The 26383-nt window shown below is 47.3% G+C and overlaps 2 protein-coding genes across 10 annotated transcripts; one reads left to right on the forward strand and one right to left on the reverse strand.

The window, feature by feature from the left end:
• Positions 1 to 835: 835 nt before the first annotated feature.
• LOC100280471 (serine/threonine-protein kinase receptor) lies at positions 836 to 4691 on the reverse strand. Of its 9 annotated transcripts, none has more exons than XM_020545028.3 (7): positions 4462 to 4691; positions 2657 to 2768; positions 2449 to 2555; positions 2123 to 2333; positions 1776 to 2013; positions 1533 to 1683; positions 836 to 1413 (listed from the first exon to the last, which is right to left on the reverse strand). In XM_020545028.3, exons 2-7 carry the CDS (start codon positions 2712 to 2714, stop codon positions 1054 to 1056), a joined length of 1125 nt encoding a protein of 374 aa, XP_020400617.1. In that variant the 5' UTR covers positions 2715 to 2768; positions 4462 to 4691; the 3' UTR covers positions 836 to 1053. The 9 variants fall into 9 exon arrangements, with proteins under 9 accessions (XP_020400617.1, XP_035818916.1, XP_020400616.1 ...); XM_035963023.1 differs by having other exon boundaries at positions 1776 to 2046; XM_020545027.3 differs by having other exon boundaries at positions 4094 to 4691.
• A 7538-nt stretch (positions 4692 to 12229) lies between these two features.
• On the forward strand, positions 12230 to 12882 carry LOC118473531 (uncharacterized). Its single transcript, XM_035963274.1, has 3 exons — positions 12230 to 12235; positions 12313 to 12460; positions 12491 to 12882. The coding sequence occupies exons 1-3, from the start codon at positions 12230 to 12232 to the stop codon at positions 12880 to 12882; spliced, it is 546 nt and encodes a 181-aa protein (XP_035819167.1).
• The last annotated feature ends 13501 nt before the right edge of the window (positions 12883 to 26383 follow it).

Here is a 26383-nt window from a genome sequence, read left to right on the forward strand (position 1 = left end):
TGTTGTGTGTAGTACTTTCAAACCATCATTGTGTACTACATATTAGCCATACTTTCAAACAGTATTATTCTATACTTTTGAGTATTCTGTTCATACCTATATTTTTTAATTGCAAGAGCTTGACCAGTGGTCTCTTGTAGGGACAAAAAAAAACTATAGCGAGGACAGTTGCAGAAAAAAAAAACTAGAGCTCGGTTTGTCACCTTCTCGTTTACTTCGCTGATGGTTTTGCCCCCCATCTGCGGAACAACCTCTGGCTCTGGCTGGCAGCAGGGTACACTTGCTAGTGACAGGCGTTGAAACTGGAACTCTGCTAAAAAAACACACAAGCTGGTATGATGTGAACGTGAATATGATCTCTGAATAATGAATGCAATGTATGAGGGGTCAATCTCGCTTTTTAAAAGAGTTGAAGGGGCATCGATTCCGACAGCATTTGTCTACAGTTGACATGTTCACGCCGGGCAATTCTCGCGGCGATACAGGCAGCTACCCGGTGACGGCGGGGCGACGCGTTTGTCGTCCGAAATCTCGTGCACTGCTGCGCGGGGATTTCCAGGTTTGATCGGTTCTTCGCTCTTCCTCAACTGCCTGTCGCATCTCTGCGAAAACTCGGAGCCACTTGACCGTCCCTGTTCTTCCTGCCGACATCGGCAGCATGAGCGTGCTGTCAACGTTAGTACGTACTAGAAATCTGGGTGCTCTCTTTTTTTTCTCCCTCATCACGTAACAGCGCGAAGCTAAGCGGTTCTCCTTCACGTATTCTGTGGGACAAAAACCCAAAAGATGTAAGGTGAACTGATCCAAATAATCACCGAGTTGCAGCAGTCCAAAGTAGTTCGACAATGAGAACCGTCGTGCAAAGCTTATCTTGATCATCTTCGTTTACAGATATTTACATGATCAAAGATGCAATAAGAGGCCTACGAGATCTTTCCTCACAGCAAAACAAACAAGAAACTCAAAAAAAAAACCTGTAACCCTGCCCACCTAACACGTCCACACACTATACAAACTAAACCAAAAAAAAAAATGCGTCGTACGCCCACGACTTCACATGGACGACTGCGTGGGCGTCTCCGACGACGAGAACGGCTCCGTGGTGGTGAACGATTTCGTGGTGGGAGCCGTCGTGGGCGAGCGTGCCTCGCCCGGCCTTCGCTCCTTGCTGCTGACCTTGAGCTCCGCGAAATCGGAGATCATGGCGGGCCTAGTGATCTTCTCTACGCTGATCCTCCTCTCCCCCGAGAGCATCCGGACGACGTTGGTCATGTTGGGACGGCGCGCCATCGCGTCTTGCGTGCACAGCAGGCCGATCTTCAGGAACCGGCACGCCTCCTCGACGTCCCGGTCGCCGCCGATGTCCATGTCCACGATGTCCTCTAGACGTCCTTGCTCGTAGAGTGCCCATGTCTGCGAGAGGAGCAGCATAATTGGTAAGATGATCAGCACAAAACTGTCCAGGTTTGTTCTAATTATTTGTTTTTTGGCAGGTTGTTTATCGGAGCGGATGTGTGGCAACAGGGGCTTACCCTCTCAAGGAGGAACTGGTCCTCGCTAGGTAATCTCGTGTTGGTGTTGCATCTCCCACTTACAATCTCTAAAAGAAGAACCCCATAGCTATAGATATCGGACTTCTTCGTCACTTGGCCTCGGATCGCGTATTCAGGAGCCAAGTACCCTCTGAACATAAACAGGAACCAAGAGTCAGAGCTACCGTCAGTTACGTGAAAGAAGGCTCACGTACAGGAGGAGTTAGGGGGTACTGTGCTTACAATGTTCCTGCCACTCGGGTGCTGACATGGGTCGCGTTGGGCGGCAGGAGCCTTGCCAGCCCGAAGTCGGAGATCTTGGGGGTGAGGTCCTTGTCGAGAAGAATGTTGCTCGCCTTTATGTCCCTGTGGATGATGGGGGGACGGATCTCCTCGTGGAGAAACGCGAGCCCACGGGCAACGCCGACAGCGATTCTGGCGCGGGCGTGCCAGTTGAACCGGATGTTGCTGTGCCTGGATCCTGCGATGGCATGCATAGCATAGCATAGAACACCTGTAAGGCATGATGCAAACTTCTGAAGAACATAGGCAACGCGTCGAGGCGTTAGGGTCGCAGAGCAATGTGTCACCTAGCAATGTCTGCGCAAGGCTGTTGTTCTCGAGGTAGTTGTAGACAAGGATCCTGCGAGATCCTTCGGCGCAGCAACCGATCAGAGTGACCAGATTCTCATGCTTGATGTCGGATATCGCCGTAAGCTCAGTCAAAAACTCGCGGATGCCTTGCCTTGAAGTAGCAGATAAAACTTTCACCGCCACCACTGTCCCATCTTTAAGCACTCCCTGTGTTTAGTCAAAGACTAAAATGTGAGCCAAGGATTTTCTTTCCCCCCTCCCCTCCCATACCGTCTGCGCAATACACTGACGGAGTGCTGGAAAAATTTTCGCGCATATTTACCCTGAAGACAGAACCGAAACCGCCCTCGCCAATCTTATTCGCGCCGCTGAAATCCTGCGTAGCCTTTCTCAACTCGCTGTAAGAGAATACCTTGACGCTATGTAGATCTGGAAAAAAAAAAACAAGCACGCGTAAGAACCCGGAAACTGTTTGCAGGTACTGTACTAAAGTAAGAAGCGATGCTAATAAGTGCAAGGAAGTAGCTAACCTTCATCGCCTTCAGTGGTTTGTTTCGCTTTCTTTCCAAACAGAAAGCAGCAGGCCATCTTTACCAACGCAATCGCAGTCGCAGATGCGCCCGCAGAGAGGAAAAGCAGTTTCTGGAAAAGCAGAGATGTGTCGACCAGAGACTATCAGAGAAGGGCTCAATTCAGTAGATCCACTGACATAGCAAAAGAAATGAATTGCAGTACGGTTACAACTAGCATTGGCAAGCAGCCACTGGATGCACATGGCAATCCTGCGTAAACGACAATTTGCGTAATCCAAGTAAGTGAGTGTTTGGTTACTAGGGACTAATTTTTAGTCCCTCTATTTTATTCCACTTTAGTCTATAAATTGTCAAATACGGAAACTATAACTACATTTTAGTTTCCATATTTGGCAATTTATGAACTAAAGTGGAATAAAATAGAGAGACTAAAAATTAGTCCATAAAACCAAACACCCCCTAAGCTGTTTAGTTATCGCATCTGAACTTATCGTCAGGTCGCTACAGTAAAGTCTACGTGTAGAAGAAGATAGGAATACAAAAAAAAAAATTGAGATCACTAAGCTAAGATATTTCCGGTTTTCAGGTGCAAGAAAGCATTAGCCAAGTCAAGGACAAAGTCATCATCAGCCCTGAATTCGCCTACCAACCTGAAGAAGCGAAGCAAGGACCCGACCGTCGCATGTACTCGCGACTCCGAAAAGAACCAGAACCTAACGCGACAGGCGGGGCCAAATCATGCCAGCCAGAGTGTGGAAAATAGCGAGCTACAGTAGATAGCGATGACGAGTCCTCCTAGTTGCTTGTGGTAACCGTCCGGTGCCGACTGCCGACCGACCCATGGTGAAAACTCTTTTGAGCCAGGAAGGAAGAAACAAAAAAAGAACAAGAGAGAGGATGCCTGAATCTTTGAGGACCCCATGGAATGGAACCGAGCAGATACTTCCCTAGCTGCCTACATGCAGAGCTGCTAGTGGTTTCTATGTCCCAAATCAAATCGTACCTGGGACAGGAGGACACGGCAAAAAGGGGGCTTTGCTCTTCAAAGGCCCAAATCCAAATCAGAGCAGGGATTGAAGGAGGACGGGATAATTCGCTCCCGAAGCAACCAGTCCCAACAGACTCACCGACGGGCCGGCAGACGCAGACGCAGACGCAGACGCAGTGAACGAAACGAAAGACGAAAACTTCACGGTTTGTATTGTACGGCACCGCGCCGCGCACCGACGCCCTTCGCTTAGACTCAGGTCCCTCCCGATCCATATTGTGGTAGGAGTGCCAAAAATGAGCGAGCAGTTTCCAACCTCTAGCGCAGTGTCGGAAGTCGGAACATGGCGCCGGTGAAGCCAAACCGCCCGAGAAGAAAAAGAAACCTCAGCAGCACCGACAATCCAATCTAGGAAAGCTACAGACATGAGGGAGCGCAAGAATCACCTGTGGAGACGGAGCGCAGCCTCCCCAACCGGTACGGCGGCGGCGCAACCAGTTCAGCGAGACGCCCGCAAGTGGGGAGGAGAAAATTCTCTACAGATGGAGTGGAGGTAGAGAAGCGGCCCTGCAGCCGTGGGAGAGGGAGGGAGAGGAGGGGCCGCCGCTCTGCTCGACTGCGGCGGTGGTGGGCGTTGTTAAAAGAGAGGGAGCGAAACGTGCGGGGTAGGCGGAGCAGACGAGGAAGGATTGAAGGAAGGAAGGAGGAGAAGGCGCCTCGAGGGTAGGGGATCGCGAGCCTTTGACTTCTCGCCGCCCCCAGCCCCAAGTTGCTTTGCTCCTCCTCTTCGTCAGTGCTTAGGCTCACCGCTCACCCGTGGCCGTGTGAAGCGCAGCGAGATCAGCTGCTCCACCGCACGAGTCCCCTCGTCCTCGCCTCGATTTGTTTTTCCGGGAGTGCCTGCCTTGTCCTTGGCTTGGCGGTTGCGGCGGCGTTACATAAATGGAGGGGTTTGGTTGGTCCGGGAGAGCCGTAACGGCGACGGCCGGCATGGTTTCTTCACCGTGCCCGCGGGCGCGGGCGGGTGCGGCGCGGAAGGTCCGGACCGCACCATCATTAGTACGGACTAAGAAACAATATATATTCTTAGGGGGTGTTTGGTTTCTAGGGACTAATGTTTAGTCCCTTCATTTTATTCTATTTTAGTCTATAAATTGTCAAATTTAGAAACTAAAATAGAGTTTTAGTTTCTATATTTAGCAATTTTGGAACTAAAATGGAATAAAAAGTAGGGACTAAAAATTAGTCCCTAGAAACCAAACACCCTTTTACAGTCATTCTCTCGTGACCAGTCGTGATCGATCGATTGTGGATGAGGTTTTTGTTGACACCGTCGCGGCACTTCATTTTATGTGAACAGTTTAGTTAGTTATATATTTTATTTATCGTGGTTTAGTTAAAAATAAACTAGGAGATGACACGTATTTGAGAGCGGTATAATTTACTTCGGTGGGGTACGGCCGAATCTATACTACTTATTAAGAAGTTAAGAGTAGTCTATCGTTCTGCCGTTCTGCCATCCTGCAATCCCAACCGTCCATTCCGTTGTACTGCAATTTCAACTGTTGGATCTCGCACATCAGCCGCCCGATCCTGCCGCCCGATCCCACCCCTCGATCCTGCCGCCGGACACCGATTTCACCACGAACCTACCTTTCTTCCTTCCCCGATTTCACCGCCACCAGCCGTCCAATCGCGCCGCCCAGCCCCCGCTCCCAGAGGTTGGAGGTGCGAGCGATGGCCCCGACGCCCCCACTGTCGTTACCACCGCCGCGATGCTCGCGTTCGTGAGGCGTCACGCGCACATCGCGCAGCCCAACCCCCTTCCTCTACCGCGGCAGAACGACATCCTCCAACTCCGGCGGCCTCCATTTCCCCATCCTCTTCAACGCGCGGCACAACGGCCTCCTCCTCTCCCACCGACGGCCTCCACCAGACCACCGCCCCACCGGTCGTCGACCTCAACCGTCCCCACCCACCCCGTCGCCACGCCCACGCGCGGCACAACGGCCTCCTCCTCTCCCACCGACGGCCTCCACCAGACCACCACCCCACCGGTCGTCGACCTCAACCGTCCCCACCCACCCCGTCGCCACGCCCACGCGCCGCGCACCGCCCGCCCGCTCGCCACGCCTCCGATCCCTAATCAATCAGACTGACCCTAGCCCGCCGCCCACGACCGCCCGCCTCGGCTCGTCTCAAATCAGGCGCCCCAGGGGAGCGAGGCCTCAATCGCGGCGGACCCCGATGCCTCGCATTCCGGCCCCTCCGGCGACGTCGGCGGCAGCGGAGGCATGATCCGGCGGGGACTCGGCGGACCTGCCAGCCATGGACGCCACCGCAAGCCCGGCCATCGTCATCGACAACGGTACAGGGTAACCCCGATCCCTCCCCCTCTCGTCCTTAGCATTTCGCTGGCGCCACTACTGCTTTATCGCTGCGCGATCCCCCCGTATGCTCGGTGGTTCTCGGCTTTCGGCCATGTACACGCGGTTGGTTCCTGAAATGGGTGCCCGTGCCAGGGGATGGGGCTCGTGGCTTGGTTTGTGGTCGGACATTCTCGTTGTACAGTTTGGAGGCACTGGTTAGGTTAGGACAACTCCATGTGGAAATCTAGATCGTTGGCTAAGATTGGGAGACAGTACCCTAAGAATGATAACTTTAAGTATTATATTTATTCCCTTAACAAAAAAAAGATAAGTGTGCAATTTAATTCAAACGATTTTGAAGTGTTAAGATGACCTGGTAGATTTTTAGACAAGGCGCTGGCTTAACATTGATGAAAGAGAAATGTATAATAATGCATGAAGCACAAAAGGAACACATGTAAGGTAGCAAGGGTATCAGATGACCTTAGTATTAAGAAGGTTCTGATGTTTCAGAAATGGAGAAGTATTCATTTTCATCATAAGGTTTCGAGCAGAAATATTGCTACATTCAAACACGCCAAACTCATTTATTAAAATTTTACAAGGCCAAAACCTGTTCATTTATTTCACTATAGGTTAACAGGAGATACATTTAGGAAAAAACAACGCAAATTTAATAGGAGGATGTACTCATATTATGTTTTCAATAAAGATGTACTAACATGGCATCATGCAATCAGTACATCCAATTATTTCTGCAAAACGTGCTCTTCAGAGATTTTCTAATTATATGGAGAAGATTAGGTTTGCCAAACCAGCATAGGAAAAGCAAATTCTCTTACGACATGAGATTAAGAGTTGATGCCTTATCTTAATGACACATAGCTCTCTTGTGTCATTCGAGAGAGAAAAAGATTAAGCGTTGGTGGATGACGTAAAAGGTCTATGTGATGGACATCAGAACATGTAATAGTTTATTTAAAAACAAATTTCAACTGAATAACTTTTGTGCATACATATCCTATGCAACCAGTGGATGCTATGCTAGACTGCCAAAAGTTTGGCCTGCCAGTCTTGACCAAACCAGGAACAGAAAAGGTAAATCAGCACAATACTTGGATAGAATTATCTGACCACTGTATACTCATTGTTGATTCTGGACGTGCATATGAACAATTTGAGATCGCAAAGGAGTATAAATTTTCACCAAATATAATGGATGACAGATAAATGTATACTTTATCGTAATGTCATGGATACGATCATGTAAGAAATAACTGAAGAAGAATATTTTCTTGGACAGCGCAGTTAAAATCTTGCACGTGAACCTGGATAACGTCAAAAGTTAAGTAAAATGCAAACAATGAATTGCATTCTCAGTTTCTCACTTGCATAAATAGAAGTGTGCCAACCAAACAACATTTGTGGAAATAAGTGTTTTGCTTTATTCAAATTGACATGATAGTCCATAAATTTAAGGTTATCCAGTGGCAAGTGCTCTTGAATCAAAAGATAAACTTGACATGTATGGTGACAGGCTATGTTATTTGAACACTTGGCTTAAGAGTTATTGCTCAAAATCCACCTATCAGCCTACCTTTCAATCAACAGTTAGCAAAATAATCGAGTATTATCACTCAAAATCCCCTTTTTGTAGAGTGGTTCAATCAACTGTCGACCAAAATCAAAACGCGGAAGGAAACTCATGAAACTACAAACTGCTTAGGAGTGAAGTAAAACTGATAATTATAACATGGCTTCTCTGAACTCAGTCATTATTGAACCAACAGTACAGATGCATGTATTGTACATTTAGTAGATGTAGATCAAACCCAACTCTCAAAGCAATATGCTGGTATGGTCCAGAGCAAAGGTGGAAGGAGCGAATTAACAACTCCATTTGGAAGTCTAGATCGTCGGCTGAGATTGAGAGATAGTACCCTGCTCTTTTTGGTTGTGCTGTTGTGCAGTCGGGATAAATCCGTGCAGGTGCAGTGTAAGGGGAAGAGTTAGGGATTGCTTTGTAATGTGGAGACTGGAGAGAGGTCAGAGAACCTTTATTTTAGTCTTGTGATACATTTGAGTTTGGGGGTTCGTCTACACGTCTGCTTTAAACTGGTCCAATATCATCTGTGAACTGTGGTGTGGTGGGGGCGGCGATTCCTACAGCATCCTGTAGAAGCTTGGTCGAATTCTTTTCATTTGAATGTATAGCATGTAGCTAGGGGACATCCTAAACATCATCCAAAAGCAAGCAAGCTACTACCTTCAGATCTTAAGGTCTTTATATTTAAGTTTCTAGATCACCTTCAGCTTGTTGTTCTAGACTATGACGATTTTAATGACAGAGATTTTTTTTGTCACTATATTGGACCACCTCTCAGAAAACGTCATAAACAGAACTAATTTATGACGAAAGTTTGTAGTGTCATTGTATATTCGTCATAGAAGACATAAAAGCTTGTGGCAAATGCTTGAGCCAGGAAGGTAGTGAGTCTAGCTTGGGGCATCCAATGGTTATGAAATTCATGAGTGAAGGCATATCTCTTTTTTTTCGAGGCCCAACCATGACCTCAGTTTGCTCATCTTGCTGGTAACCAGCTGCTCCAGTTTTGGAAATGCCACCCATCATCTGGTGTCCCACATTGGAAATTGATTTGGCAGTCCACTGAAAGTTGGTGTTTCCCCTTCCTTTCTTTATAGTTCAAAGTCCAGTCATTCTTTCAGAAAAGTAGGAAGAAGAAAATCCAAGGTGAAAATGATCCAGCATTGGAGAAGGAGCAAGCTAAATGTCGTAAGCGTGTTAAGAGTTTAGTTAAGAGGCGGAAGATGAGTGAAGCACAGAGGTTAGTTCAACAGGAGTTGGAATTGGAGGAATGGGGCACAGAAGCCCAAGTGAAGGTTTGTTTTCTGTACAGTGCAATGCAAACAGACCAAGGTTATTAAGGCGTTAAGGCGAGACATGGCGACCGACCCCCTTCCAAACGCCTAGGCGAGTTAGGCGTGCGGCGAGGCGACGCCATATGAGGATCGCCTAGGCGAGGATATGCAAAAAAATCCTAACAATCTAACACTTGCAATAACAAAATTGGTAAGGTTAGAGAATACAATACAAGCTTTTTTGTTGTCCATGCTTTGGTATGTACTCTGCCCTTCTCTTTGTTGTTCTTGTAGCATCCATGATCCATCTCTCTTATCGAAGATCCAACCCCTCTTCTTTTCTTTCAAGCTGCAAGCTACATTAACCTTTGAATATTGACATATTAAAACAGTAAGCAGCAGACATGTATATCAAATTAAACCCACAATACATTGGTGGGAATAAAATAGCAGCAACAACATATGCTAGACTGCTAGTCTTAGTGGCATAATTAAATTAGTTCCAGTCCAGCCCCATAATGACTTAGCGACATAGATCAATCAAAAGATTAAAAGACTAGTTGATTAAGAGCACAAGCAGTGAAGCATTGAAGCACTGCACAAAATTAGGTAAGCTGCAAATCTGAAATCAGCCAACTCTTAGTGAGTCAATATCCATCTTCGAACTCATCTGGAGCAGCCTCAGTGTTTTCTCCACCAACATCATCATGTGCATCTTCAGAATCAGTCACATCAACATCATCATGTGGATCTTGGTCCTCCTCTTCTTCATTGGCTGAACCAAAATCTTCTTCAAAGTCAAACCTTGAGTGTGAAACTCTTGCACGCTTGTTGGCATTCCTTGGAAGATTTCGGCCTCGCAGCGAGCTTGATGCACCCACAGCTTGATCAACAAGTTCCCATGTAAGGCCATTCTCATCCTCACCACAATCACACCCACGAGCACCTTGAGGCTGCACATAGGAGGAATCAGCCCACTCATTATCCCAATCGAACTCTTCAATGACCAAAGGGTCAAAACCTTTCCCTTTCTTCTCACGCCTTATTTGAAACCTAGTCTTCATCCTTCGGTTGTAGGAAACATAGACAATATCATTCAATCTCTTATGCAGCAACCTATTACGTTTCTTTGTATGGATCTACAAAAGAATAATTTGTTGGCTTAAATTCTAGACACAAGCTAAGAATTAAACAATTAGACAAAGACAACAATACTCACAAACTCAAATCTACTCCAGTTTCTCTCACAACCCGATGATGAAGCACAAAGACCAACAATACGCCTAGCAAACCTTTGAATCTCAATAGCACGCCCACCATATGAACGCCACCAATCAACTTGATTGCCAAATGTGAAATACAACATAAATTTAGATGTTAATGTATAAAACCTGCTGCAATTACAAGACAATTAGACAAGCATCACTTACGTGGGTTCATTGTCTCCAGGTTGTTCTTGGCCATTTTGTTTGAGAAGGCCTCTCCTCTAAGAGCTTCATAGTCTAAGGATTGAGCATCAATCTTGGCTCTTGTTTCTTCATCATCCACCATTCTTGCAAGCACATCAAGGAAACAACCTCTTAGTTGGCCAACAGTTGCATCATCATCATCTCGAATGAGAGGATGCAATTTTCCTGGATTCAAATAAAGAGCAGCCCCATACAAAGGATGGTCCATTTGTTTCATCCATCGTTTCTCAATGATGTCTATGATTCTCTTAAGTAAGCTTTTCTTGCTATCAATAGCAAAGCTTAGCTTGATCTTCTCTTTTGCATGTTTCATTAGTGCCGCGACCTCTGGCATTGCAGGTTTCTCATCACCATCAACCACTCTAAGTACAATGAGGAGAGGGGCTGAAGCTCTAAGACAATCTTCAACTTTATTCCAAAACTCCACAGAGAGCACAATATCACAAGCCTCCTTACCTGCAGCAGTTTTTGCCAACTTGTTTCCATTCCATTCTTCACTAAGAAATAGGGCCTTCAAAGGATCCTTGTGCTTGTACAAACTTTTCAAAGTAAGGAAAGCAGTGGCAAATCTAGTGGCTGCAGCTCTCACAAGATCTGCCCCACCTGTCTTCTCTCTCATTAAACTAAGAATTCTACCGTGCCTATAGATGAAAGTTGTGACACGTCTTGCACGTACAATGGGCTTCTTAAATTCCTTCAAGTTTCCTATGTCTTCTAGCATAAGATCTAAGCAATGTGCAGCGCATGGGCTCCAAAAAAGTGAAGGAAACCTCTCCATAAGTATCCTACCTGCTGCCTTGTAGTTAGCCCCATTATCAGTGATAACCTGAACCACTTTTTCTTTCCCAATCTCTTCAATTTTCTTCCCTAATAAATCAGCTAGCATAAATGCATCATGAACTTCACTTGATGCATCCACAGACTCTAAGAAGTATGTCCCCTCTGGACTATTCACAAGAAAGTTGATCAAATGCCTGCCCCTCCTATCTGACCATCCATCCGACATAAGCGTGCAACCATAATGCTTCCATGCCCTCTCATGTTCCTCCCTCATAGTACTTGTCAATTTCACAGCATCCTTTAGCAATGGCTGCCCAAGTTGATATGGAGATGGAGGCTTATAGCCTGAACCAAACTGGGCAGTTGCCTCAACTGCAACCTGAAATTGTCTTGCTGCTGCAGCATTAAATGGCACACCACATTCATAAAACCACAAAGCCCATTGCATATCCACATAATTCTTCTCCTCTTTGGACTTCATCTTGGATGGAATTGTGGGTTGAGAACACCCTTTACGCCTTTCATCAACTACATCTTCAGGTGATTTCCGAAGCATCTCCACAATTGACTTTTGCTTGCTTGCTTGATTTGCCTTGGTCTTGATTGATGTTGTATCCTTGTACAGATAGGTTGCACGCCTGTGTTTGGCTGCAGTCCCTGAACTTGGTTGTACCTTAGAGCCTTGGGATTCTATAGGTTCATCTTGTTGAACTTGAACAGATTCAGCTGCTGCATCCACCACCATTACTTCCTCTTCCTCCTCTTGCTGCTCATTATCATCTAGGAAAATAACTCTTTTCCTTCTTTTGGATTCCAAGTAATCCCTCATCTCCTTTCTAATTGCAGTAGTGGTCTTTGAACATATCTTTGTATCTCCATAACCACCTGCTAGATGCTGCTTTAGCCTTTTTATCCCTCCAGAAACTATGGTGTCACAAAGGGTGCATGTCACTTGATCTCTATTTGCCAAATTTGCCCAATAACCATACTTCCAACCTGGATCATTTGAGTTAGCCTTCCTTGCTTTGTCTGTCTTTGGATCATAGTTGACATTGTTGACTGAAGATGGGCTAGCCATTGATTGATGAGGGTGCTGCTGCCTGCTGGCTGCTGTAGTGTTGCTGGCTTGCTGCTATAGTGCTATGCTGCATAAAAATAGGAGATTAGGGAGAGCAGCCAGCAGCAGAGCAGAGGAACTGGGGAAGTTCAAGAGCAGACAACAGAGGAATTGAGGAAGAAGAAGCAGACAGCAGAGGAAAGAACCGGACCGGCTGGAGCAGAGGATTTCCGCTTGGGACCGGCTGGAGCAGAGGATTTCCGCTTGGGACCGGCTGGAGCAGAGGATTTCCGCTTGGCTGGAGGAGGCAGCAGAGGAAAGAACCGGACCGGACTGGCGCTTGCCGCTTGGCTGGAGGAGGCGGCGGCCCGGCGCACCGGCTGGAGGAGGCGGCGGCGCGACGAGTGGAGGACTGGAGGTGGAGGAGAGGCGGCGGCGCGACGAGTCCAGTTGGAGGAGAGGCGGCGCGGCACTGGAAAGGCTTTATTCGCGCGCTGCGCGCGATTGTAAACCCAAAACTACGCGCGCAGAGGCGCCAGCCGCCAGCCCTAAAACAATTCCGCGGCGTCCGTGGCGAATTTTGGACGCCATGGCGACGCCTAGGCGAGCGCGGCGACGCCATACGCATCCATGGCGCGGCGAGCCCGACGCCCAGCTTCTACAGCCGCCTGGACGCCTAGGCGACGCCATAATAACCTTGAAACAGACTCACAAGCCTTTTCACTCACAATATAAATTTTTAACACTCATTTCATGTATACAGTTGGGAAGTCGCCTGATTGAATTATTACTAGATTCAGCATTTGTGCAGCCAGCAGCTGATCAAACACCAGATAGTTCTCCAGATATTCGACCTGCATTTAAGCATGTGCTACGTCAGCCTATAATAGAAAATGGGTAGGGCTGTGTTTTTTCTTTACAATCGTATTGCACTGTTCCATGAGCTGTTGTTGCACTGGGATGCCTTGTTTCATCACCATCCTATGCTGGTTTAGGCATGCTTGTGCAGATGCATGAAGGGACCTTTTGTGATATTTCTCTTTAACCTGCAGGAGGCTAAAGAAGAAGCATTGGGTGATAGAGTGTGACCATCTTGTGCATGAGGGGTTTGAAAGCTCTGTAAGTTTACTTTGCTCTGCCAACCACATCAGTTTTTTTATATAAAATAGATTTATTGATCACGGCAACCAAAAGATTAAATGGAGAACAATTCTATCATCTTCCTTTCTGTGGGCATTGTCTCACATGCCAAAAGCAGGGATGGCAAATTGCAAATTTCTTTTTCTGATCGATACCTTTTTTCGGTTTGCATAAATGGAAGTTTAGGATTATTTTAATTCGAACTTGCAGGCTTGGCATGTTGATATACCCAACCTCCCTATGCTGGTACCTCCTAAGAAATGGAAAGGGTATGTTGGTGTTCAATTTTTGTACCTTTCCAGCAAACTCCTTACATGTTGAGACTGTTTATGATTGTATTAATTCATAGAACTTACTGCTTGTTGCGGGTGATTTGAATGTGCCAACCATAATTTGCTGCAGTTATGATAAAGGTGGTCACCTTTTTCTACCCTCATACATTATGAGGACACATGGTGTGAAGGACCAAAAGGATGCAATTAATAGTGTTCCTAGAAAACAGCTGCGAAAAGTATTTGAGGTTTACTGATCTCCCATCTATGTCACAATGTATATTTATATTTATTATTGTTGTTCTCTGCATAAAAAGTACTTCACATGGGTTCTCTGTTGCTCTACCGAACATAAGCCTGGCAACATGGGGTGTTCTAAACCACGATAACCATCGTTATCTTTACCAAATTCTTTTTCATTTTGTTCAAAAGATAAAACCATTAGGACTATGGATGAAGCATATGGAGAGTGCGGGCCTTTGCTGACGCTGGAGCAGATGTTCTATTCATTGATGCCCTTGCCTCAAGAGAAGAAATGAAGGCATTTTGCGCCATCGCACCTGGAGTTCCAAAAATGGTTAGATATGTGTATCAGTGTTTCTGGTTTTCATATACTTGCAATGCCTTCATCATACTCTTGACCTGCAGGCCAACATGTTAGAAGGCGGTGGTAAAACTCCTATACTGAGCCCTGTTGAACTAGAAGAAATAGGTTATAAAATCATAGCTTATCCATTATCTCTAATTGGTGTATCGATGCGTGCAATGGAGGTTTGTTTTTCATTTATATATGTGAATAGAATGTTTTTCATTCATGTATGCGAACAGTATGATTGTTTTTCATTTATAAAATTAGCCAAACCAGGAGCTAGGTTTGGGACATGCAGGGTCTGGAGTATGCGAAACCAGACTGTCTGGAGAAACTGCAGCCGACCAGAAGGTGGGTGATTGTCTCCGCAACTTGATCACAGAAAGGACAAGCCCTAGGATGGGGTAATCCTCTTTTGGACAGTCTATCTGCTGTCCAACAGCGCTTCTTGAGCACCAACTAAATAAAGAATTTGCAACGAAGGGGAGCCTAGCATTTCTAGATTTTCTTCCAAGGTGAAAAACGGATGGTTCCCAAGAAGAAGGCTGCATTGGCAGACCAGCTGGTGTATTCTCCTGAATCTGTCAACTTCCATCGAAAAGTATGAAGAACTACCCCTTGCAATTGGTCCCAAACCTGGACATATTCCACAAGTAATGGTATGGTTACGACCCTTTTTATATCAGCCACCCACTTGTGGTTATATATAGCTTCTACTACAGTTCTTTTGTTAATCACTCGCCTTGCAATGTTTTGGATCAAATGAGGAGCCAAATCAGCAATGGAAGTTCCGTTTAACCACCTATCCTTCCAGAACAGAATGTTTTCCCCATTACCCAGTACTAGAGCTATTGCCATGTTAAACAAAGCAGTAGCATTCCGAGGAGCCTCAATTTGGAAAACAACCCAAGGAAGGGGACGGTCCACTTTATTGGCCCACAACCAACGAACCTTCAGAGCCCTTATATTTATTCAAAATTGAATAAGAGTAGACTACATTTTTTCCTGGAATAAACGGGAGAGCTACGTATCAATAATATTAAGGAGATAAAAGAGGTCCAAAATAGACTAGCATTGGGCTATGCAATTAGTAATTTAATGGGATGTACCAAAGGAGAAGAATTATGACTTCCTTAGTTTATTGCAGCCTACTGAAATTTTGGTTACCAAATGCTTGATGCTTTCAACAAGACAACAACTATCTAGCTTGAAATGCCTTCTCCATCCCATATGCTGCTGCTGAAGCAAGTGCTCCAATGATAGCAGTGCACTGATGAGTGGCTAATTCCCAGTAAAACGGCCCTTGATGTAGCCAAAGAAAAGTAGTGCGACCAATGTGACTTCAATGGATGTGGGCATGACTTTCTGGGATGTGGAGACGAACATGTAGAGCAGGAGAGGGACCAATCCACCGATCACATAAGATAGTGCGATTGTAAAAAAAGCACTCTGCAGAGCCCTTTTAGGATCTGGTTTCTCCAATCCTAGCTCAAACCTGAACACGTTTCCCTGGTTAGTTGAGAAAACCATTCATCATCCGTGAACGATATTTCAAAGTTTGTTATCATCTTTTTTAGGTTTTTTATGATTAATAACATGATGCTTTATGTTTTTTTCACTCTCAACAGTTTTATGAATTACTGCAAAGCCATTCAGAAGTGTAGCCAAGCTTGAGGGTTTCCCCTACCGTCGATGACAGGGCTATACTCCTGAGGTTCAAGCCCATACTGCGACATGGTCTCTCCAATCTCAACAGCCTCTATAACGGATGACCAAATCAAGGATTCAGAACACCAACGGGTCAGAATGGTCATTGATTAAGGTGGGTTCTGCTGGTTGATGGTCATTGGTGACCATATGCTTGTGTAAGAAACATTTTTTTGTTGTTTATACATGATATTTGTTGTTGCTGCTTCATTCGATAATATGTAATATATAAATTTTGTTGCAGCCTCAGATGTTATAGATGCCAAAAAACATCTATTTAGTTACCCCGGTATATTTTTAGAATTTTACTATTGTGCTCAATTAGGCTACTTGTGTTATGCTAAAGAGGTCTATAAAATCCATGCGCTTCACGCGCCGCCCTCTCCCCGGCAAGCTCGGAGACGGCGATGCCGCCCCCACGAATCTGCTTATCGCGCGTCCCTCCCCTTGCACCCTCGTCAAACTGTAAAACAGTATGTCCGATCAGGCCAATGTCTGTCTGTCTGTCTCTAAACATTATGAACACTTTTGTTCTTATGTGAAGTGTTACATAGCTCCATTTTTTCCATGTTGTTTTCAGACTAGCAGGCAACTGCGACTGATGCGCATTGCTGAGCACCGAGGTGGCCATTGTGGACTTCAACCTGTGGTGGTTTGAGGCCCGCTGCGTTCACGCCGTTGGGAACATTTACTGGAGTTCCGCATCCTCAGCGGGACGCAAATAGCCCAGCTGGGTAATTTCAGACCCTAACATTTTTAGGCTGCTATTGTGCTTGTAAATCTTATGGAGTTTTTTTTCAATATGACAGTCTACTAGCTATTGCTGAGGAGACCTTGGCAAAGTTTCTGTCGAAAGCAACAGGAACTGCTATCGATTGGGTGCAAATGGTTGGGATGAAGGTAATTCACTTATTGTGACAAAAAGAAAGATATGTGCCTTGTGTTGTCTACTTAAATTCTATTTTGGCTAATTACTTAAAGCATGTATTCCTTTATAGCCTGGTCCGGATTCCATTGGAATCATCGCTGTTTCGCACAATTGCAGTGGCGTAGCAGCCCAAGCAGATCAAGGCCTGGTTCCAGAACCGCAGGCGCGTATGTCGCCGGAACACCCCGAGCCTCTCTCTCCGTCCATCATCTCGACTCTGTTTACGCCTCCGCTTATCTGCTGACGAATTATGCGCTCCTGCTGCTGAAACAGGCACGGCTCGGCTCACGGGTGTCAGCCCGTCTCTCTTCTGCATCTCAAGCTAAACAGGCAGGATTGATTGTTGATATTACACAAGCATCTCAAGCTCTACCAGAACTCTGAGATTTTTGCTATGCAGTATTCACATAAATTTCTTTCCTGTGGTCGAATTCACTTAAAACGGGCACTAATCTAACTGTAAAGTTTATGCTCTTCTTTTATTGTGGATTTGTTTGAAATCTGATATATCATTTTGTTTTGGATTGGTTCAGGCAATAAGGATGCCAAATCTGCAGCTTTGCCAACATGAGCAGTTTATACTCGCTTCCCCGCACCCTCCACTTCCTTGTCGTCGTGCTGATTCCAAATCAAGGGGTAGTGATATGGAAGGTGGCTATGTTTTTGTAAGTACAAGGCTCAAGATCTTGTTCAAGGAAGGTGGTTGTGGTACTTTTGATCCTTTGTTCCTCAACTTGATTGCATCAATGCAGCGCTACAACCAGATTGACGCCCAATTTGCTGCTAGCATGACATCTATGTGGACCCTCTGCAATATGTGTATGATAGGATGTGTCATGCGTGAGTTGATATATATTAACTGAATTGGCAAAACACTTGATATATGTTAAAATATGTTGACCTCAATGATCCTACCAAGATCTTTCTTTGGCATTATATATGTTTCATACAAATTTTTTTACTCCCGTCGCAACGCACGGGCATTCTCCTAGTTATACATATATGTAGTTAGGCTAGCTGCTAGTGCCAGCCATAAAAGACAACTTGAGATTTTTAATTCCAGGTCCCTGGTTCAGCACCACCGCTCTGTTTTGTTCCTCTCTCTAATAGCAATTCGATGAGACATGTTTACTATGAGAGATGAGCGAAACAAAGTAGTGGCGCTGAATTAAAGACACGAATTTCAAAGTCTGAAACAACTATGCATGTTAGCATGCATACGTATGGCTATAGAATCATTTCTCAGACGCGCTGTAAGGCTATCTCCAATATCTTAGGCCCCGTTTGGTTAGGGGTAACTAAAGCTTAGTGACTAAATTTTAGTCACTTTTAGTTCCTAAAGAAGCAAACATGGTGACTAAAATGGGGTGACTAAACTTTAGTTCTTTAGTCACCAAGGGGTGACTAAACGGGACTAAAGTAGTATTTTTACCTTATTTGCCCTCTCAACTTTCTTCTTATAGCAAACATTCATTAATTAATAGGGGTAAAACAGTCAATATTCCCAGCAATTAATGATCTTTAGTTCGGTTTAGTCACTGGAACCAAACATGGTACTTTAGCAACTAAACTTTAGTCACTAAAATTTAGTCTAGTGACTAAAGGAACCAAACAGGGCCTTATTCATCTTTAAATCTATATTCGAACTTCACAAACAGCGCAAATCAGTACAATCAGTATTTTTAGAATAAAATATGGATAAACTGTTGCAGACAGTCTAATAATTTTCACGTTGAGCAACATCCAAACTCGTTGCTTCATAAACAACGTGGAGTAAACATGGTGTCACACAGTGGCGGAGCGCAAACAAATAATAAGGTAGGCAGTGGAGCTGTTCAGACTCGCGTCGTCGAGTGGTGCAGAGCTGCAGAGCTGCGCATGACGTGGATGTAGAAGCGTCTTCAGGAGGGGCCGTGAAGTTGAGCGCATAGGCGGAGCCGGGCTCGACGAGGTAGGGTGCGAGCGTGCCGGCCCCACGAGCACGAGGACCCATAGCGAACAGGACAGGGAGGCATGGAGGGAGGCGGCGAGCGCGAAGACGATGACTGTGCGGAGCAGCTTGAACATGAAAACGACATAGACACGCTTCATCATCAATAGCTTTGTCTCGCCGAAGTTCCATACTGTTGACGCCTTTTCGGAGCGCCAATTACTCAAGAAGAACCGGCGGCGGTGCTCTCTGGTCAGGCGCGGACGGTCCGCGGCCTGGGGCCGGACAGTCCGCGACCTGGTGTGAGGCGGCGGTGCTCCCTGGTCAGACGCGGACGGTCCGCGGCACAGGGCCGGACGGTCCGCGACCTGGTGCAGGAGCCCGGGTACCCTGCCTGACGGCCGGACGGTCCGCGCTCTAGGGCCGGACGGTCCGCGCGTGCGCAGGGGCGGCGGAAGATCGCCGGCGGCGCCTGGATCTCGCTCCCGGGAGGGACCCCGTCGGGGAGGAGAGATCCCAGGAGTTGTCTAGGCTCGGGCCGACCGACCTAGACTCCCCTAATCGACGTAGAGTCGAGGAGAGGCAGAGAATTTGTGGATTGGAATACTAAACTAGAGCTAAACTAGAACTAGACTAGAACTACTCCTAATTGTGCTGGAAATAAATGCGAAATAGAAGTGGTATTGGTTCGATTATTGGGGGTTCAATTGGCCGTAGCCCTTCATCTATATAAAGGGGGAGGTCTGGATCCGCTTCCAACTGATTTCCGAGTTAATCCCGCGGTTTTAGGTAACAAATCCCGCGAGAAACTAGGAACCCTAACTGACTCTGCGCACGCGCGGACCGTCCGCGCCACCACCGCGGACGGTCCGGACCGCGGACCGTCCGGCCTCCGGGCCGGACCGTCCGCACGGTCATTTTGGGTTCCAACATATGCCCCCCTGCCTTTTGGTGAAGGTTGACGAACCAAAAGCATATGAACTAAACCTGATGTAAGTCACCGGCTTTTCGATATGGAGATTATTCAATAAAGCACCAATATAAAGGCCGTTTCGGATTGTATCTTTCTCGGCCATGACCATTTGATCAATGGATCAAAAGGAATAGAATGGAGGTGCCCCCCAGTCTGGATAGACGAAGGGACTATACATGTACCATGGATTCATCATCGTGCCATTCCATGTTTGAACAGGATAATGTACCGACGATGAGTAAATAGGTGGAAAGTACCCTGGTCTCATAGAATGAATAGGCGATGCTTGTTGTGTCGCCTTTCGGGTCGTTTTGTTTAACCGTTTTGTTTTAGCAGGTGGCCGGGGTTTCTTTGTTGACCGATCACGTGGAACAGTCTTTTTGCTAGCATTTTTGGAGAGCAACTGATCAAAAGTCGGATCGGCTTTGATCAGCCGATTATATGTGCTTTGACATTGCGTCTTTTTCCTTGCTTTGTGTAGAGGTTGACGCCTTTGGTCATAGGGGGACTGTCCGGCTGAGTTAGCCGGACCGTTTGTCTGAGCACCGGATCGTCCGCACATAGGTGCCGGACCATCTACGATGCTCGGGTTAGGCTGATGTGTTTGGTTCATTAACTGTGCCTGTCCCCCAGTGTCTTCGGACTTTTTAGCCTTCTCGTCCGAAGCCTTTCGAGCAATCTCCTTTTGTGATATATCTGACATGCGGGGATCGCCAATGACGATACCCTTGCCTTTGCCTTTATCGGCCATTTCGGGCCGAACCAAGACCTTTTTGCATGTGAGTTCTATTGTATTAACAGGAAAGGGTTGTGTGTCTACTTGCATCTCCTGAAAAGTCAATCGACCATCATTTATGGCCGATTGTATCTGTCGACGAAAAACATTACAATCATTGGTGGCATGAGAAAAGGAATTATGCCACTTACAATAAGCACGCCTCTTTAATTCATCAGGAGGAGGAATAGTATGAGTTAATTTAATGTTGCCGTTTTTCAGTAACTCGTCAAATATTTTATCGCATTTGGCAACATTAAACGTAAACTTAACTTCTTCTTGTCGATTCTTTCGAATCGACTGTAAAGCAGAACACGGTGAAGGTTTAGCCTGCCCTGGCCAAACCAGTTCGGCGGTGTATACATCCGTGGATTCATCGTCCGAGTTATCGTATCCCACTAGATGCATCTTATGGCTAGACGATTTTGATGTTTCCTTACTTCGGCTTTCACATGTCATAGCCCGCTGGTGCAAGTGCACTAGCGAAAAGAATTGTGTGCCATCTAATTTTTCTTTTAAGTAGGGTCGCAACCCATTGAAAGCTAGCCCTGTTAGTTGTTTTTTTTGCGACATGAATCTGAAAGCATCGGTTTCTAGTGTCCCGGAATCTCCGGATATAGTCATTAACCGATTCTTCAGGCCCCTGTCGGACTGAGGCTAAGTCAGCCAATTCTAATTCATGTTCTCCTGAGAAGAAGTGTTCATGAAATTTTTGCTCTAATTCTTCCCAAGAGTTAATAGAGTTTGGTAGCAAAGCTGCGTACCATGCAAATGCAGTATCAGTAAGGGACAACGAAAATAAACGAACGCGGTAGGCTTCCCCATCAGTCAATTCTCCTAAGTGTGCTATGAATTGGCTAATATGTTCGTGTGTGCTTTTCCCACCTTCACCAGAAAACTTAGAGAAGTCTGGTATTCTAGTTCCCTGTGGATATGGCACGGTGTCGAATCGGTGGCTATAAGGCTTCCGATACGATTGCCCTGTACCTGACAAACTAACACCGAGTTTGTCCCTGAACATCCCGGCTACCTCGTCTCTGATCCTCTCCGCCATATCTGGCGACCATCCATTGAGTTTGTGGGTGGAAACCTCAGGTTGCCTGACATCACTCTGTCGGCTTTCCTCCCAGGGATGTTTGAGGTGTGCGCTAGGTGTCCTATTAATGTCACCAACTCCTGCCCTATACCTCTCAGGCTCTCTTGTGGCCGAACAGTATTCAGCCCTATGTCCATGAGGTGGTATGGCATGATTATAATGTGTTACTGGTGGGGCACCATAATGTTGCTGCGATGAATGCGGAAACTGTGCGTATTGCGCAGCTCTCGGCTCTGCGTATGCATATCCGGACGGTCCGGCGTAAGAGGCCGGATGGTCCGCGACCTGGCCAAATGGTCCGAAGGTATATCCGGATTGTCCAGCCGTATATGGTGCTACATGGGTAGTCTCGTACCCAGACCGTCTGTCGTAGAGAACTGGACGGTCCGCGATCGGGCCGAATGGTCCAGGGCTGTACCCGGACGGATCGGTCATATATGGTGCGACTTGAGTAGTCTGCGCGTGGACTCGTGTAGAGTCGGATGGTCCAGCGTAATACGTCGGCCGGTTCATGCCATATCCGGACGGTCCGGCGTAAGATGGCGGACGGTCCGCAACATATCCGGACGGTCCGGCGTGATGCACCGGACGGTTCGTGATGGGGCCGAAGTGTTCTGGGTTGTACCCTGATGGTCCGGCCATGTACGGTGCGACCTGAGTGTTTTGTGTGCGGGCCTGCATCTGGTCGGACGGCCCGACGAAATACGCCGGACGGTCCGCGGTATGACCGGACTGTCTGAGATGATGCTCGGACGGTCCGGTCGCGTCCAGTACCTGCCGTGTGCCTAGTGGTTGCGGCTGTGATGGTGACACGAAAGCGTGCATCGGCATACCATATGATGGTTGGGTCAAGGGTGACCTGTTTATAGCCGATGTGTTTGACGTGGGTGGCACTGTATTAGACTCTCGTGATGGAAAGTTAGGAGCAGCTGATTTCTCGTATGCACGTAAATGCATTTTAATAGATTCATCTACATATTGCTTTAACTGATCTCCTCGTTGATCCATGAAAGTCGTAAGAGATAAGTCTGGAGTACTTACAGCGGGACCCTGAAGTGGCGGTAGGAGAGATTCCATATCGATCTCCCCTTGACGGACGATCTTCTGGTGGCGATCTACCGTGAAGTGTGACAAGTACTTGTCCGCCGCCTCCTTGCGCCTTTCGGAGAGTTTATGCAGCAGTTCCGCCTCTTCCTTGTCGCGTTGTTCGTTCCATTGCCGCATCACCTCCTTCTCATCGCGCATTACGAGGTCTTCAAAGGGCCTTTGGTCATCAGCCGGGAGCGCCTCCATGGCCGGCTTGATGATGTTGGTAGTGGAGATCTTGGTGGGATCCTTAGAACCGGCCATTTATGGGCCGATTTTTAGCAGATCTAGACACCTAGTCCCCAGCGGAGTCGCCAAAAAGTATGTTGACGCCTTTTCGGAGCGCCAATTACTCAAGAAGAACCGGCGGCGGTGCTCTCTGGTCAGGCGCGGACGGTCCGCGGCCTGGGGCCGGACAGTCCGCGACCTGGTGTGAGGCAGCGGTGCTCCCTGGTCAGACGCGGACAGTCCGCGGCACAGGGCCGGACGGTCCGCGACCTGGTGCAGGAGCCCGGGTACCCTGCCTGACGGCCGGACGGTCCGCGCTCTAGGGCCGGACGGTCCGCGCGTGCGCAGGGGCGGCGGAAGATCGCCGGCGGCGCCTGGATCTCGCTCCCGGGAGGGACCTCGTCGGGGAGGAGAGATCCCAGGAGTTGTCTAGGCTCGGGCCGACCGACCTAGACTCCCCTAATCGACGTAGAGTCGAGGAGAGGCAGAGAATTTGTGGATTGGAATACTAAACTAGAGCTAAACTAGAACTAGACTAGAACTACTCCTAATTGTGCTGGAAATAAATGCGAAATAGAAGTGGTATTGGTTCGATTGTTGGGGGGTTCAATCGGCCGTAGCCCTTCATCTATATAAAGGGGGAGGTCTGGATCCGCTTCCAACTGATTTCCGAGTTAATCCCGCGGTTTTAGGTAACAAATCCCGCGAGAAACTAGGAACCCTAACTGACTCTGCGCACGCGCGGACCGTCCGCGCCACCACCGCGGACGGTCCGGACCGCGGACCGTCCGGCCTCCGGGCCGGACCGTCCGCACGGTCATTTTGGGTTCCAACACATACCGTCCACGTCTGCCTCGCTACCAAGATTCGGCTCCCAGCGATCGAGTAAGGTATGAGAAGCGCCATAGCTCGCAATACCGAGCGCTCCGCCACTGGTGTCATATAGGATCCTGTGTGTGCGTGTGTAATAAGCAGGTTCGACCTAGTCATTAGAAGTATCCAGTCTAGGACTACTATATGTTTAATCTCATGCCAAATCTTGCTCATATCAAACCTCATACCTTTTTTTTGGAAAAAAAAAGAAGCTTTGTTAATCTTAGTCGATCATATCGAGTGATATTCCGTCGTCTACACAACTAGATTGTACACAGCCACACCAAACCTGATTGCTATAGCTAGCATCTGGCAATTAGCACATTAGGCTTGATTTTTGTTCTCCAATAAAAAAGGATCAACGGTCCCCCAACGCATGCTTCTTTCTTCTGCCACGTACTTTAAAAAAAACCACGGTCGCAGACTCGCTGCAAATGAAGTAGGAGTATTAGTTAGAAAAAACACCACACGGTCACGGCGAACAAAAAAGCGGCTAGGCAGTAGGCAACGGAAACGAGTGAGCGTGCATGTGCTTTCGTGTGCCCGAGCCCGGCCGGCCGTATAGAAATCGTCGTCCAATATGGGGACGAGACGACGACCGCACCGTACGTCGTCGTCGTCGCCGTCGCAACACGCGTGGGCCCCCGTTTGCGCGGCAACGAGACCGGCAAGGCGCTGACAGGCTACGTGGCGTAGAGACGTGACGTGGCGAGCTCGACCGGGCGCGCGAGAGGCCAGGCCCCACTGCCCCAGCCTCGGACGCGAACGGAGGGAGGATGACGTGCAGAAAACGACGGCGGGCGGGAAAAAGTCCGCGGACGGGGGACGGCGAGCGCGTGCGTGCGTTCCTATCGTGGAAGCACCAGCAGCACGGGCCGCCGGCGGCGGTACGCCAAGGATGTACGGCAGGTTGGCGTCGCGGTAAAAGTAACCGCGACAGAGCCTTTCGCGGTCGTGAGTCACTCATTGACTCAACGCTCGTTTTGCAGGTAGATTTCTCGAAATTTGATTTTAGCTGAGCTGGTACAAATCCGCTTTAAGTTATAAGTTGTGGAAAACAAAGATATCTTGGTAACATGCATCATATGGATTTGGAAAAATATGGAGTCGAGGATGTAATTCTAAATTGAACAAAAGAAATATGTTGATTTTTTTTTTTTTTGAAATCTACTACGACGTTGTACCCGTCTGGTTGCCATTATTCCATATTTCTCGAACTCACGAGGATGTTGCCCGACTATGGTCGAAGGTTTACCGCTCGACAGGAGCTCAAGCTAGGGTTTGTCGAACAAACCAATCGCGGAAGGATTACGGCGTCCGCGTAGGACGCTCACGGAAACTACAGCGGTGGCGAAAGCGAAGGCATGGAAGAGTTAGAGTTTGCATAACCCTAAAAGCATCGGATGGTGTATTTTATAACCTATCGGAGGAATGTGAAGCGTTCCGTGAAGCACTGAAACTGGAGCCGGCCCTGGATCCACACCCGTCGACGGTTTTCTGACCGCCGTGCCGGTGCCGCAGCCGTTCACGACAGGATGAGCGGCTCTGGCTGTACCTACGGCCCTGGAGTCCCAAACGCTCGTACGGCACGGGCGGCTTCGTAGTCTTCGTCGGCGCATCGTCCTGACGAGGACGATATATGTATGGAACGGTGAATTTCTGGTGGACTCGGACTATCCGTTCGTACCGTACCAGCGTACCTATATAATATCCACACCAAGTAATGGCCATCGAAATAGACCCAGCCGTGCGATCAAAAACCCCACCGTACGGTCCAACCGTCCAACCATGCTGAAACTGAAACACGTGGCCACACTCGATTGAATAACAACAGCCGTTCAATTTTAAACAAGTGAATTTTAGCTCATTCAATCCTTGTTCCCAAACATACCCTTAGCCTAACAAGATACGCATTGAAAATTGGGCGTCCTGACATCGCCAATGATTCAGAACGCTGGGTTAGATTGCCCAGTGCCCAGAGCGGCAAAGCCCAGACATCAGAGTGAGTGCTGCTGACTGCTGAGACTGAATTCTTGAAAATATGGCACCACCAAAAAGACAAAAGTTCGGGCCTGCCCGAAATGCTTTAATTTCCCAAGGATGATGCATAAAGTTCACATGAATCAGCTTAATTTTATAGGAGAAGAAAAACATAGGCATAAGAGAACTTCCCCCATTCCAAACGAGTCCTTGGCATCCAATTCGTTGAGGCCTTCACAAAGCTCGCAATATCTAAGACACTAATTGTGTGTTTGGTTAGACATACAATAAGGGATAAAAAGGGGCGACCACATTTTTTTTTAGTGTTACGTGAGGGCAGAATAAACACCAGAGCAATTTTAGGTGGCAGCGTGATCCCAAAAAATCGAGAGAAATGTGTCGCTCCCACCTCATCCTACTTTATCCTCGAACCAAACACATAATAAATAAACTGAATTTCTGGACCGCCAACAAGCGCATTACAGCAGAAACGCTCTCACAAGTAAATGTGCTATACCGTAGTAATATATATACATCTGAAAATCAGAAAAACATATGTATATATGCATTTAAATTTTATCTGATTCAAGTATAATACGTAACA

Source organism: Zea mays, chromosome 10 (genome assembly GCF_902167145.1).
Source record: "Zea mays cultivar B73 chromosome 10, Zm-B73-REFERENCE-NAM-5.0, whole genome shotgun sequence".
Taxonomy (NCBI): domain Eukaryota; kingdom Viridiplantae; phylum Streptophyta; class Magnoliopsida; order Poales; family Poaceae; genus Zea; species Zea mays.

Bases quoted from the DNA above. Each gene is read 5' to 3' on its own strand.
- LOC100280471 (XM_020545026.2), bottom strand. From the start codon at position 4,074: ATGTCTGTAGCTTTCCTAGATTGGATTGTCGGTGCTGCTGAGGTTTCT. The intron at 2,334-2,448 runs GTAAATATGCGC...GACTAAACACAG, and splicing joins GTTTCGGTTCTGTCTTCAGG to GGAGTGCTTAAAGATGGGAC. The intron at 2,014-2,122 runs GTGACACATTGC...ATGCCATCGCAG, and splicing joins CCTTGCGCAGACATTGCTAG to GATCCAGGCACAGCAACATC.
- LOC118473531 (XM_035963274.1), top strand. The intron at 12,461-12,490 runs TTCCGCTTGGGA...GGAGCAGAGGAT, and splicing joins GACCGGCTGGAGCAGAGGAT to TTCCGCTTGGCTGGAGGAGG.